This window comes from Eptatretus burgeri, chromosome 9 (assembly GCF_056783735.1).
Source record: "Eptatretus burgeri isolate ZD-2024b chromosome 9, Ebu_testis_v1, whole genome shotgun sequence".
Taxonomy (NCBI): Eukaryota; Metazoa; Chordata; class Myxini; order Myxiniformes; family Myxinidae; genus Eptatretus; species Eptatretus burgeri.
In genome coordinates this window covers 67,860,613-67,874,284 of record NC_140969.1, presented here as the reverse complement: position 1 = coordinate 67,874,284, position 13,672 = coordinate 67,860,613, and the positions used below count along the sequence as shown (strand labels likewise).

The window sequence follows — 13,672 nt, the reverse complement described above, 5'->3', positions numbered from 1 at the left end:
GTTGGCCGATTATTCTCCAACTCACAATGAAAGCAAGGTCCGGTGGGGAGGATGGAGCCACCAAGGAGTTACATCCTTCTAAAGCGAAAAATCACCTCTTCATCGTCACAATTATTTATTTTTGTTGTCAACTTAAATATACATTATTCTGGAGCATCTGCTGTCCATATGTCATCAAGTTGGAGAATTTCTGAGTTGAGAGTATTGGATTTTTATTTGGAGATAATCCTCAGGAGGTTTTTGTAGCACAAGGCCCTTAATTTATTATTTTTTAGATTTTTACTTTGTTGACTCATTGTTTATTTCTCCACTACAATCTCACATCAACTTTTGCAATGACATCTGTCGACCATCAGCTGCTCTGGAATGCATTTGCTTTACTCATAACTCTTCTAATTTATCGACCATTTCATTAAATACCGGCGAAAGCTCATGGACTAGTATTTGGCATCTCATCAGTCACTTGCGCTACTCGTTTTTGGAATTCCATTTTGTTCTCATCCTGCATTTTTACAAACGCATTCCTTAGAATTAACTCTTGTCTATCTCCCTCCACCCCATCTCCCTCCCCCCCCATCCCAATGATCTATGGCTCATTGGGGAAACATATCACATCCAAGCTAAACAATTTATGATTAGGAAACAATGGAAAAATCAACGCAGTCAATGTGATCCCAGCATCGTGGGCTATATACTTGGATGGGAACTCCAACCAGACCCACAAGTGGAAAAACAGTGTAATTTCTGCACAATTTGCTTTTTTTTTTTTTACAAAAAGCCATTGTGTGAGTTGAATATTTTCACCATTTCACAATATAAGGTTTAAAATCAAAGGGAAATTTAATTTTCGTTCTTCCACGAGCCTGACTTTGTCTTCAAATTTTTATTGTCAGCAAAACATTATTTGCATCATCCTTGATGAAGCCGAAGCCAAGGCCTGTTGAACTCACATTGCAGGCATGTAGGTGGCCTCTCTGTTTGTTTGTTTTTTGCATACGGAGTTGAGGCTCATAAAAGGGCGAGAACACAGAACAGAAAGAATGCATTTGAAAGTAGGGAAACACACCAACAGCACGACAGCGGGACATAACGGAGAGAGACTTGGACGAAGAATGGGTGAGGGGAAGAATGAGAGCAAGAGGAGAAGGTGAAGGACACAAGGGGAGAGGGAGCTGGACACAAGCTCACAGCAAGAAGGAGGCTGAAAGAAGAGGAAGGAAAAATCCTGAATGAAACAGCAATTGAATAAAATGTAAAAATAAATAAATAAACTGGAAAGGTGTGTGGAGGAAGATAGGATCAGAAAGATTGTTGATGAAGATGAGTAACCTGACAGCCTCAACAAGGAGAGCGACATGCTATGCGAGTGGAGATTGCAGGTAAAGCCATGAGAGGAGGAGGGGGCCTTGGAAGTTGTCGGTGGAGAGTTTGGAGAGCAAGGTGGGGTGCCAAACTGTGTCAAATACTCCAGGTATGTACAGATAGTTGGGCCAGACCCCCTTTCTGAGATTCCAGGCCTCCGTCCATTGTTGGGAGAGTAGAAGCAGTATGTCCAGGGTAGAGTTACCCGGTCTGAATCCGAATTGGTAATCTGAGATCAGGTTATAATTGGAAGTAATTATAAATGGAAGGAAGATAATAGGTCTGTACATAAGAGGATGTGTTTTTTGTATCGAATCGAGGCTCATGGAAGAACAAGAACACAGAATGGATCATAATGCAACAGGACAAAACGAACAGCAGAAGAAGAAATGCCAACAGCAAGGCTGAGGGACAAAATGGACAGAGGCGGACAAACGAGGGATGCATGGGGAATGATGAGTGCAAGGAGTGGACAAGATGGATACAGAAGCAAAATTCAGGGGGGGGGGAGGGGGTTGGGTGAGGTTTAACAGGTGTAGTAAAGATCATGGCTTTGGATGGGAGGATGTTCTGAGATGGTGGTGAACAGCTGTCTTGAACACCTGGAGGGAAGAACGAGATTGAAGAGGATGTGGAAGTTGGTTCCACAGGTGGGAAAAACACCATATTTATGTAATCACATCTTCTATAATCACCATGTTATCATTAAACTTCTGGGGGTGGTTAGCTGACTTCCATGTAGATATAAGGTGCCCGAGAGAAAATGATCGGGTGAACAGAGCAGAAAAAGGATGTGCAAGAGTGGCTGAGCAGATTTATCGGATGCACAAGGCCATCTAGTCCTGTTGCAGAATCAGAGTCGAGGGTTGGCAGTAACTTTTCAACCATGTAAGGTGATAAAGAAAGGGTCCAGGAGCAGCTGGTTGTGAATGGGTCGGGAAGGTAGCGAGAGAGAGTGAGGGGTTGGGTACTCTAGATCTGGAAGCAAACACAGAGTTAAGAGATTTAACCTTCTCATGAGCAGAGTTAGTTGTGGTGCCATTTGAAGAGATGGTAGAGTTGCAGGGGGAGCATACTCCAGTGACAGACTTGACAAGGTGTCACCAGGTCTTTGAGGAAAGAGATAAATTCAAGAATTCAGCCATGAGGTTAGGCAGATGTTGTTTTCTGGCTCTCCTTGAAGTGGACTGCACACAATTATCGAAGATTGCCTTCAGTTGGATTTGCCTTTTATGAATAGAAGGTAAATTGTTTGAAGGCAACTGCACCACCACAGGATTCAGTGTACCTGGAGAGAGATGAAGAGCATGGTAGCTGCAGTATTATGAGGTCCAGAATGGAGGATTTGCAGATCACAGATTGAGTCAGGCCCCTAAAGTTGAAGTCGTTCTTTGCTGTTGTGGAGAGGGACGAAGGGTTGAAAGCGAGAGGAGGGATTGGAAGGGAGATGGATGAGGAAGGTGAGAGAGTGGAATATAGAGAGGGAGAGAGAAGGATATAAATTGAATCATCACTGTTAGAAGGATGGGAGAAGGGGTGATTTTTGGAGGGGGAAATGTAGCCAAAGGGGATTTGGAGGGGTAAGAGATGGCATTATTGATGTAAACTGCAACTCTGCCATTAGGATGTGGTTCAGGCTTGTCGAACCAGAGGAGACAATATGCTGAGAGACACAGAAGAATCAGGGATACCCTGTGGGAGGAAGGATGGTGTTGGGCAAATTAATGTCCGGTTTATCAGCAGCAGCCTGGATTGAGTGATTTGTCAGATTGGAGTGGAGGCGTCGGATGTTGGAGGTCCATACAATTAGCAACAGGGAAGGATGTGCTATTGGCAGGGTAGGAGAATGTGAAAAATGGGCAGGGACAATGGTACGTGGGGAAGGAGAGGAGGTGACAGGACGTGGAGTAGGGTCGAGGGGACGTGGAGTTGGGGTGAGGGAACATGGAGTGGGGGGGAGGGGATGTGGAGTGGGGGAAAAGGGGCATGGGGTGGGGTGAAGTGACAGGGAGAGAGGGGATGAGGTAACATGGAAAAGGAGGAGCTGTTACAGGAAGAGGTAGGGGCGAGGTTTCAGGGAGAGGGGCGAGGTGGAGTGGCGGAGGAGACGCAGGGAATGAGGGCGGGTGAGAGGGGAGGCGGGGAAGGAGGGAAAGGGAGATGGGATGAGAGGACAGAATGTGGGGCAAGATGTGAGGAGTTGGTACATGGAATGGAAGGACTCAGAATGGGCGGGGGGGGGGGGAGGTGGGACACTGAGCACTGGTTGGAGCGGGGCGACTCGGGTGTTGGGGATGCCCATGTGAGGATGTTTGCCACAGTCATCCCACACTCATTACAAAACCGATTTGTTTTCAGAGTCCCCAATTTCAAAGACAAGAAGAATCGAGATGGTGAGACGAGTGATTAAGGACCCAAAGAAAGACAGCACTGTATGATCACAATGAGAGATTGGGGTGAGGGTTTGTGAGCGATCCAGGAATGAAACATAGATGAGGGGAATAAGAGAAGCATTTTGGGAGAAGGACATTTAGAAATGAGAGTGTAGGCAGATTAAATATTCAAATATTTCCATTTCAAAGATTTTAATTGACATTTTTAGGTGAGAAGGAAAAAGGGGATGTGAGAGAAAAGAAACAATAGCCTTAGGACTGAATGACTTCAGGTACGAGTGATAATAATAAATGTGCATTTAATAATAATTTTAAAAAGTCTTTTTTTGGGGTCATTTTGAGAAGAAAGAAAAAGGTGAGGAAAGAAAACCGTAGTCATTAAAGGAGTCGATGAGGAAGAGGGTGTGTTGAACACGTGGACGTGGCCAACAAAGAACAAAACAAATCATTAAAACATGGCATAAGAGAACTTCCTTTTCTGTTCTTTATGTGTAGAAAGTATAAGGAAGTAATTGGACAGAGGATGGGAATTGGGACGGTGAGACAATGGGAGGAAAGAACAATGAATGGGTGAGAGTCAAGACTTGGGAGTAAAATGGTTAGGCCGAATCAGCTGAAGAAAGGCACGTAAGATAGCAATAACAAAATAACCAAATGCAAGAACAAAAAGACAAGGCAATGGGGATACGATACAAGCAACAATCCACGCTAACAAAAGTGGACAACAATAGACAGCAACAGAGACAAATCTGGAATGGTTTACACGTTTTCTTTTTTTGTATATAAAGTTGAGGCTCATGGAGGAGCTAGAACACCGAACGGATCAGGATGCAACATAACACAACAGGAACATTAGAAAGAGGGAAGAAACACCAACAGTAGGCTTGAAGGACAACATAGAGGAAGACTTGGACAAATAATGGATGTGGGGATGACTGAAGGGTGGAGGAGGATGCACGAGTTGGACAACATGGATACAGAAGCAAACTCTCAGGAAGGAGGAGAAACTGGAAATTTATAAAGACGTGAGTTTGGGATGGTTTAACGAGTGTAGAAACGTTCATGGTTTTGGATGGGGGATGATCTAAGATTGCAGATACCTGGGGGGGGGGGGGAGGGAGGTGACAAAGCACGGAAAGAGCAGAGGGTGCAAGACCGGAAAGGAGGCGGTGGAAGACAGATCACCGACTTGTCTGCGATGTGGAAGTGATAGGCCTACAGACTCGGGAGATTCCAATGATCTTGAAGTCCTTGGTATCCATGGCATCAAGTTGAGCAAGGTGTGATGCAGGGGTTCCAGCCCAAAGGGGGGAAGCGGCACTGGTACTCCATCAAGCTGCGGATGAATTCCCTGTAAGTGGATGCGAGTTCAGGTGTGCCGAGGAAGGACTTTGTACGATGGAGGATGCTTAGTCGGTGAATGGGTTTGGGGGCCGATTCTTTGGGTGCAGGTCATGAGGAAAAGAGAAAAAAAAACCTGCCAAACCCAGAAACTGGATTCACGGGAGCAAGACGGGGAGAGCTAGACTGGAGGAGAGGTTTTACCATGTCTCCTCCGATCTCACTGCCTCTGCTCTTTCAGCCTTCCGACCCTGCACTAGTAATTCCAGGATGCACACTTTCTTCCAGTAAACCCTTCCAGGTTAAACTCTAAAAATCCAGGATTACCACTCATCTCCACCATTTTGTTCCACTATTCTCTTGTTTGTGGAACCGCTTTCTTGAAACTATTCAATCTCACTCTTCCCTTCATGGCTTCAAGTTGGTGGTATATTACCGTCTCATCTTACCTACACCACGAACCCGACCCCTTGATCTATTCTACCCCAACAACCCAACCCTCTAACTTGCAGGTTACTCAGATTCTTCCCCTTCTCGCTCTACTCTTATCCTGTTCGATCATTTCCTTATCTATGAGTGGCACTGCCACGCCCCGGCCAGCGATGCCACCCAGCAGCCTTGTGCTGCATCCGTAAGAAGATTCCCTTATTTCGTTATTATTTTCCTTACAACATCGAGTCTCATGGAAAAGTGAAGTGACAAAGGCCAAAAGGGCAATGAACCGACAGTGGGGTAATGAAGGAACTGTTGAATACAATAAGCAAGGGGATGAACGAAAAGAACAAGAGAGCGGAGAAAGGAGGGGAGTACACAGTCACTTGCAAACAAGGGGGTAGTGTTTGTTTGGGAAGTGTTAATGGGGATTTAAAATGTGCGTAGGGATGGGGATGACATGACATTGTGGTGCACTGCCTTCTCAAGGTCATGGAGGGAAAAGTGGGACAGAACAATCCGAAGAAGGGGGTTCCACATACCAGAAAAGTGAGGAACAACAATGTTGAGGTGTGCAGTAAGCCTGGATTTTAAAAGTACTGTATAACCTGCAGGAAGGGGTTACTGGAAGAACGTGTGCATCCCGGAGGTGCTGAGGATCAGAAGACTGAGAGCAGAGGAAGCTGCATCGGAGAGGCTGTCAGTCAGCGGGATGGGGGTCCATCTGCAAAAAGGAAGAGGGAGTTTTCCAGAGCATCGGCGAGGTCAGAATAGAAAGATTAGGAATGAGTGAGCCCAACACCCTGCCTTAAGGAACTTGAGTTGAGAACTGGGGAGAGGGGAGGATAGGGTTCCATTAATGGCAATACGTTGACTGCATGAGTGGAGGAAGTCAGAAATCGAGGAATGAAGTTGGTGTTCTATTGAAAATGAGGATCTCAGACTATGGAATAACTGAGGTGTGCTCAAGATCATATATATATATATATATATATATATATATATATATATATATATATATATATATATATATATATATATATATATATATATATATATGTACACATACACACAACTCGCCTTGCCTTGAGAGGTGTTTGGATCCTTACAGGTGTTGTCTTATTTTGGCCCCACTGTCACGTTGTTACCTTTTCAATCTTCGTGCCCTCACTCTTCCATGAGCCCCACGATCTTGTATCCGTATAAAAAAGGCAAGTGATACGATTTGCAAATCTTAGCAAGTGTTGCCCGTCTGATTCCATAAGAAACAGTAAAAAGAATGAGTATTTAAAAAGGTGAAGGTGCAGAACATTATAAGGATATGCGAGGAGGTTGGACAGCAGAGGGGGCCATTTGACCCACCATGCCTGTGCTGTATCCAAACCCGACACCCCTTCAATTTTGTCAATGAAATACAAACAGTGTACAGCACGTCACAAATGGAAAGTGTGGAATTAAATGAGTTTACCCATTTCTTGATATCGCTGCATTGATGACGTTCGATACGGAACAGCTACGGGGCTGAACCGGACGACTCTGTGGTCGTTCCCTTCGTGTCTCACAAGCAGGTCTCCGCCGCCCCATGAGGGTTCCTGTAACCGGCGCTCACTCGCTTCCCTCTCACTGCCTCTCCAGTTTTTCCCAACCCGTCTCTTTGTCCCTCTCTCTCTCTTTCTCTGCCTTCCCCTTTCCCCCCAGCCCTCGCTCCCTCCACACCGCAGGCAAATTCCACAGACGTGAGAGAGTGCGCAGCATCATTACTCAATGCACCAAAGCTCTCTCAATGTTTCACTCAAAACACAACCACATTCACCCATCACTCACCCTCAAACACAACCACATTCACCCATCACTCACCCTCAAACACAACCACATTCACCCATCACTCACCCTCAAACACAACCACATACACCCATCACTCACCCTCAAACACAACCACATACACCCATCACTCAGCCACAAACACAACCACATACACCCATCACTCACCCTCAAACACAACCACATTCACCCATCACTCACCCTCAAACACAACCACATACAACCATCACTCACCCTCAAACACAATCACATACACCCATCACTCACCCTCAAACACAACCACATACACCCATCACTCACCCTCAAACACAACCACATTCACCCATCACTCACCCTCATACACAACCACATTCACCCATCACTCACCCTCAAACACAACCACATTCACCCATCACTCACCCTCAAACACAACCACATACACCCATCACTCACCCTCAAACACAACCACATACACCCATCACTCACCCTCAAACACAACCACATACACCCATCACTCTCTCAAACACAACCACATACACCCATCACTCACCCTCAAACACAATCACATACACCCATCACTCACCCTCAAACACAACCACATACACCCATCACTCACCCTCAAACACAACCACATACACCCATCACTCACCCTCAAACACAACCACATACACCCATCACTCACCCTCAAACACAACCACATACACCCATCACTCACCCTCAAACACAACCACATACACCCATCACTCACCCTCAAACACAACCACATACACCCATCACTCACCCTCAATCAATTAGGACATGACTCCAAACCCCAAAGCACTGGACAAGTCAAAACACGCCATTGTGGAGGTGATCTGTATGTTGCTATCACTTCATTCTGAGGTTTCATTGTTCGGCTCAATACAATAATGTCATGTGCTATCATTGTCATCATCATTAGCTCCGCCACTGAAGGTGAAGGAGGTTATGTTTTCACTCCTTTCTGTCTGTCTGTCTGTCTGTCTGTCTGTCTGTCTGTCTGTCTGTCTGTCTGTCTGTCTGTCTGTCTGTCTGTCTGTTTGTCTGTTTGTCTGTCTGTTTGTCTGTCTGTCTGTCTGTGTGCAGGATATCTCAAAAAGTTGGGGACGGATTCGGATGAAACTTGGTGGACAGGTTGAGTGTGCCATAAGGATGAATTGGTTCGATTTTGGTGAAGATCCGGATCCAGAAACGACGACTAGAATTTTTAAAGCGATTCTTCACCATTGAGAGATAGGGCTAAAAATGATATATAGCACGATATCTCAAAAATGTATTGGGCCCGATATGTTCTCGTGGATCAGGCATTACAGGGTGGAGGTATGCGCTCTACCGAGTGCCCTTCTAGTTATTATTATTATTATAGTTTCCTTCCTGATAACATTAAGCATAATCACCATTTTATTGTTGTTCATCAAAACCCAGAGGTTGAGTTCGGGATCCTATAATGGTTAGGGCGGTGGGCTTGGGATAATTTAATGGTTAGGGCGGTGGGCTTGGGATCCTATAATGGTTAGGGCGGTGGGCTTGGGATAATTTAATGGTTAGGGCGGTGGGCTTGGGATAATTTAATGGTTAGGGCGGTGGGCTTGGGATCCTATAATGGTTAGGGTGGTGGGCTTGGGATCCTTTGATGGTTAGGGTGGTGGGCTTAGGATCCTATAATGGTTGGGGTGGTGGGCTTGGGATCCTTTAATGGTTGAGGTGGTGGACTTGGGATCCTATAATGGTTATGGTGGTGGGCTTGGGATCCTATGATTCTGAGTTCAAACCCCACTTGGCTGTTGAATTCATATCAGGTGGGGTTGACTCTGCCTGTCATCCTTCTGAGGTCGGCAAAATTAGTGCCAGCATGCTGGTATCCTGTGTCGGAGTGGTGACCCATCCAGGATGTGCCCAATAGCCAAGGAGACTGCTTAGGCAGCACCAACACTCTGCACAGAGTATGGTCCCAATGGATGGATGGATGGACTTGAAATTTGAAGAGGATTTATATTTCAGGTCACTCATTTCAACGACCAATTGTTTTTGAGGTCCGCATAGGCCAAAAGGTCGACATGGGCTGCATTTCTAAAATTGTCAATTTTCATCCGATTCACTTGATATTTGAAGAGGAGTTGCAGATTTGGTCATTGAATTCAACCACTAATTATATTTGAAGTCAAATTTGTTTTACGGATTTTGCAAGTATCGTGCTCTGCACAACGTCTTCTTCTTGTTTGTCTCTTTGTGCAGGATATCTCAAAAAGTTGTCGACGCATTCGGCCGAAATTTGGTGGACAGGTTGGGTGTGTGACCAGGAAGAATCGATTCGATTTTGGTGAATATCTGAATCTGGATCTGAGAATTATTTTAAGTGATTCTTCACCATTGAGAGAAAGGGCCAAAAACGACATACAGTATATATCAGGATATTTCAACTAGTTAAAACTGTAGTTGCCTTGCAGTACACTTACGACTGAAGTGTGTTGTCCAGATAGTTTACCACCCCAAACCCCCCTAACCTCACCACTCCCCCAAGCCTACTTTCCCCTCCCAAACTTCCTTTTTCCTTTTTCTCAGTTACAATTAAAAAGCAATGATGATGTGAAGAAACTGTGTCAGCACCAGGAAGTTCATATAGTTATTCATGTTAGAGACAATAAACGTATTCTTCAAAGGCACGGATGTGTCTGGGAATTTCATGTCCATTCTGCGTGCTGGAAAGTTGGCATGTCACCTCATCTATTGACATGACTTGGATCCATTTCGAGAAATTTTCAACCAGTGTTTTCACCCTTATAATAAGTTCATGGAAATACTATATTGTGCTGAGAAATGGAGCGATGTCAATGTTCATGTTATCACCGTCACGTGTCACCACAAATCTTCACAAACACCATTGTACAAATTGCACAGCTGCTCCAAGAACCATTTGTCCTTGACAATAGAATGCTATTACATCATCTTCTTGCTCTTCTTTCATCTGCTCTTAGGCCAAACTTAGATGACACTAATCTTCAGCATCCAATCCTCTCGAGCAAGCATTGCTGTGTGCAGTTTCCGTCTCCAGGCCCGTATCCTTCTTCAACACATTGATGTCGTCGAGAGCTGGTCTGCCCCCACTCCTTTCCACGCTTAGGTGTCCAGAGTACAAGATTGGAAACAGGTTCGTTTTTGCGGCGGGAGAAGTGCCAAGCAATCGTGAGACGCCTTATTATAGGTTTAACCAACAGCTTTGGACGAGAACCATAGACCTCTATTTGTCATATGTCCAGACAAATGGACATTGAGATCTGAACAAAGAAGTCGAGTAAAGCATCCATTAAACGATGACGTATAAAGGATAAAATATGTACAATAAACAAGGTAGAGCACAATGTTAACATTTGAGGATACAAAGAAAGTGGAAATAAAAACAGGACATGTTGCACACTTCCGAAGAGATTCATTCTTGGCCAGTTCTTTGTCAGGCAAGCACAAGGTGGACTACCCATTGTGGTAGATGAATGGAATATTGGACTTATGGCTCTTGAAGAAGCCAGATCAGGACAAGGATTGTTTACTTATGCAGTAACCAAGTTTTATGGACAATAATGTATGGAGATTAGATAAAATGAATTGAAGAAATGATGATGCAACAAAGTAATGTGGGATGTGAGATTCCAAAATATGTGAAAGGATTAACTGGCCAAGTCTGTTTTCTACGACCAAGGAAGGACTTATTCTTCTTGCTTATGGCAGCTTAGCCAGCTATCATTTTGTTGGGGCATGCCTGTGCTACCAGTACACTGGTACTCATTTCGCCAACCTCGGAAGGATGACGGGCTGCGTCAACCCCACCTGCTGTTAATTCAGCTGAAAACAGGGCTCAAACTCAAGACCCTAAGATCCCAAGCCAGCCACCTTAACCACTAAGCCAACACTTGGCAAAGGAAGGGCTTATTTGACCTTTTAAAATAACAACAGAATTGTCCAACATTGTCTATTCTAAAAACTATCAAACAAATGGGGCCTCATCAGACTGGTAGCTACAAAATGAATGTTAACATGTTAAAAAAAATTGGTTTGTGAATCGTAGGACAAGATAGAGATTGAAGATGATCCAATCTGAGTTTGATTTCCAATTGAATTGCTTCTGACTTCAAACTGTCGTCCTGGTGCACTATTGATGGTGCATTGCATCATTGAATATGTCGTCCGTCCTTGAGCCGGCTGTACTGTGTCCTATTCAATATTGGCAACGTTAAACATTCAAGTGCGTTTCAAAAACAGTAGGCCATTGTGTGCCAGTACATGTGTGAAAATGCCAAATTCCTGCCTCCCGATTCTCTGGAAATGTCTGCATTAGCTGATGTTAATGGTGCCACAAGATACACTAACGTTTTACTAAGAACCGCCAAGAGGTCCCCTCCCTAACTCAGGAGGCAGGAATTTGGAATTGTTTTATAAATGTAGTCGGACGGCTTCTCTTCGGGGCCAGGTGGGCTTCTTGGACAGGATCACACCTGCTCATGGGGTTTCAGACAGCACCAGCATCTGACTGCAAATAGGGCAATGGGGGGGGGGGGTGGACGTTTTTCCTAGAGCGATATAGAATCATAATAATAATACATATATTATTATTATAACTCAAGAGTTCATAGAATATGTTACCCGACGCAGTCTTGAGAAAAAGGACATGGGAAGGATCTTTTTAACTCTTACTTTGTGTTTCCAAGCACGATCTCCATTTCCTACGAGCTGCAATTTTGTCTGAATCTCGGTATTCCACAACACTGAGAATGCGAGTGGCACAATCGAATGACCGAGACGGCGTAAAATGGCGAAATATCTCGTCCAAGTACTGTTAAACCGGAGGTTTTTGGAAGTGACAAGGTGACATGTGTTCTCTACCTTCACAGTTCAAGAAAATAATTCTATTTAAATAAAATAAAGATTTTAAACGGCTGGAGCAAAAAAAAAACAACAACCCCAAAAACCCATTTTTTCCAAAGTTTTAGTGTCATTGATGCAATCTCTTTTTCACCACATAAGTTACTTACTCGTGCCTGTTGTTTGTGTCCTTTTTGACATCCTTAAAACCTTAAAATCAGTAAGTTTCCTGTTTGGAATGATTTTCGATTTCGTTTGACGGTCAGGCACGCAATCCACACTCGAGACGAGTTTCCGTACAATTTTTCCAGATTCATTGCCAAAGTACTGCTAACCTGCAGGTTCCTGTTCCGATTCGTATTCTCGTGTTCAAAATATAACGTCTAACCGAAATTAAGTAGTTCCTTGATCGTTTACCGACGTCTGCAGACAGACGGACAATGTGAACCAATTGTTTCACCTAGCTTTTCGCTTCGTGTGCGAGGTATTAATTACACATCCTTTGCGGTATTCACAAGTTGAGAAACGTTTCGAGGCTACAACCATTCCAGATCGCTACTCCAATACAGATACTCAATGAAGGTGATAGTTTTTTTTTTATACAATTCTTTCAGGATGCCGGCGATAACTCACGCATTTCAAGCACAGCGGCAAATTGTGTGACATGGTGGGAAACAACGTTGTGCAACGAACTCCCTGGTGGACAAAAATGTGAAACCAGATGAACCACACAGATCAACCAGTCCGGTATGGTGACTCGGCGTCCTTGTCGAGAGGCCATGAAGGCAGAAATGGCATCACACGTGACACAATATTTATGTGTATGCCTGGTGTTGGCTTAATGGTTGGGATGGTGGGCTTGGGATTCGAGGATCCTGAGTTCAAATCTCATTCGGCTGTTGAATTAATACCAGGTGGGGGTTGACTCTGCCTGTCATCCCTCCGAGGTCATCAAAATGAGTACCAGCTTGTTGGTATCCTGTATCGGAGTGGTGACCCATCCAGGATTGTGCCAAATAGCCAAGGAGACTGCTTAGGCAGCACCAAGGCTCTGCACAGAGGATGGTCCCAACGGATGGATGGAATATTTATGTGAGCACATTGAACCGCAAACATTTTAGGTGGTGGTTCTCTGTAATACCAGGTGGAGACCTCTGAGAGTACATAAGTGCGTTTGAACGGTGCAAAGGGTTTAAAAATGGACGTAATTGTCTGTGAAGTTTGACCTTGAATGAAAAAGTTCAGGATTAGTTGGAATCAGTCTCCTCAATGATTGAATGTGGATACGTGTGCAAAGAATTGCACCCTGGGTTTCACCACCCCCTCGGCCTCAATGTATATCATCCGGTATATGAAACCTTGTCCGAATGCAGTTTGTCAAACCCAACAGTTAGTTGTTACTCAGGACGAAGTCTGTATTTGGACAGTTCTCAGGAGGTGGACAAATGTTCGGAAAAACTTACGGAAATATC

At 44.5% G+C, this 13,672-nt stretch overlaps 1 protein-coding gene across 3 annotated transcripts in view; it reads right to left on the bottom strand.

The window, feature by feature from the left end:
• LOC147020280 (thrombospondin-1-like) overlaps positions 1-7,219 on the bottom strand; it is a 116,292-nt gene extending 109,073 nt beyond the window's left edge. Inside the window, exon 1 of one of the 3 annotated variants that reach the window (XM_085895531.1) lies at positions 6,997-7,219. In XM_085895531.1, coding sequence (XP_085751657.1) covers positions 6,997-7,112 — 116 coding nt within the window. In that variant the 5' untranslated portion in view covers positions 7,113-7,219. Of the gene's footprint in view, positions 1-6,136; positions 6,156-6,996 lie in introns of those variants that run through there. The other 2 variants (XM_085895533.1, XM_085895532.1) reach the window with 2 other exon arrangements.
• Positions 7,220-13,672: the final 6,453 nt, after the last annotated feature.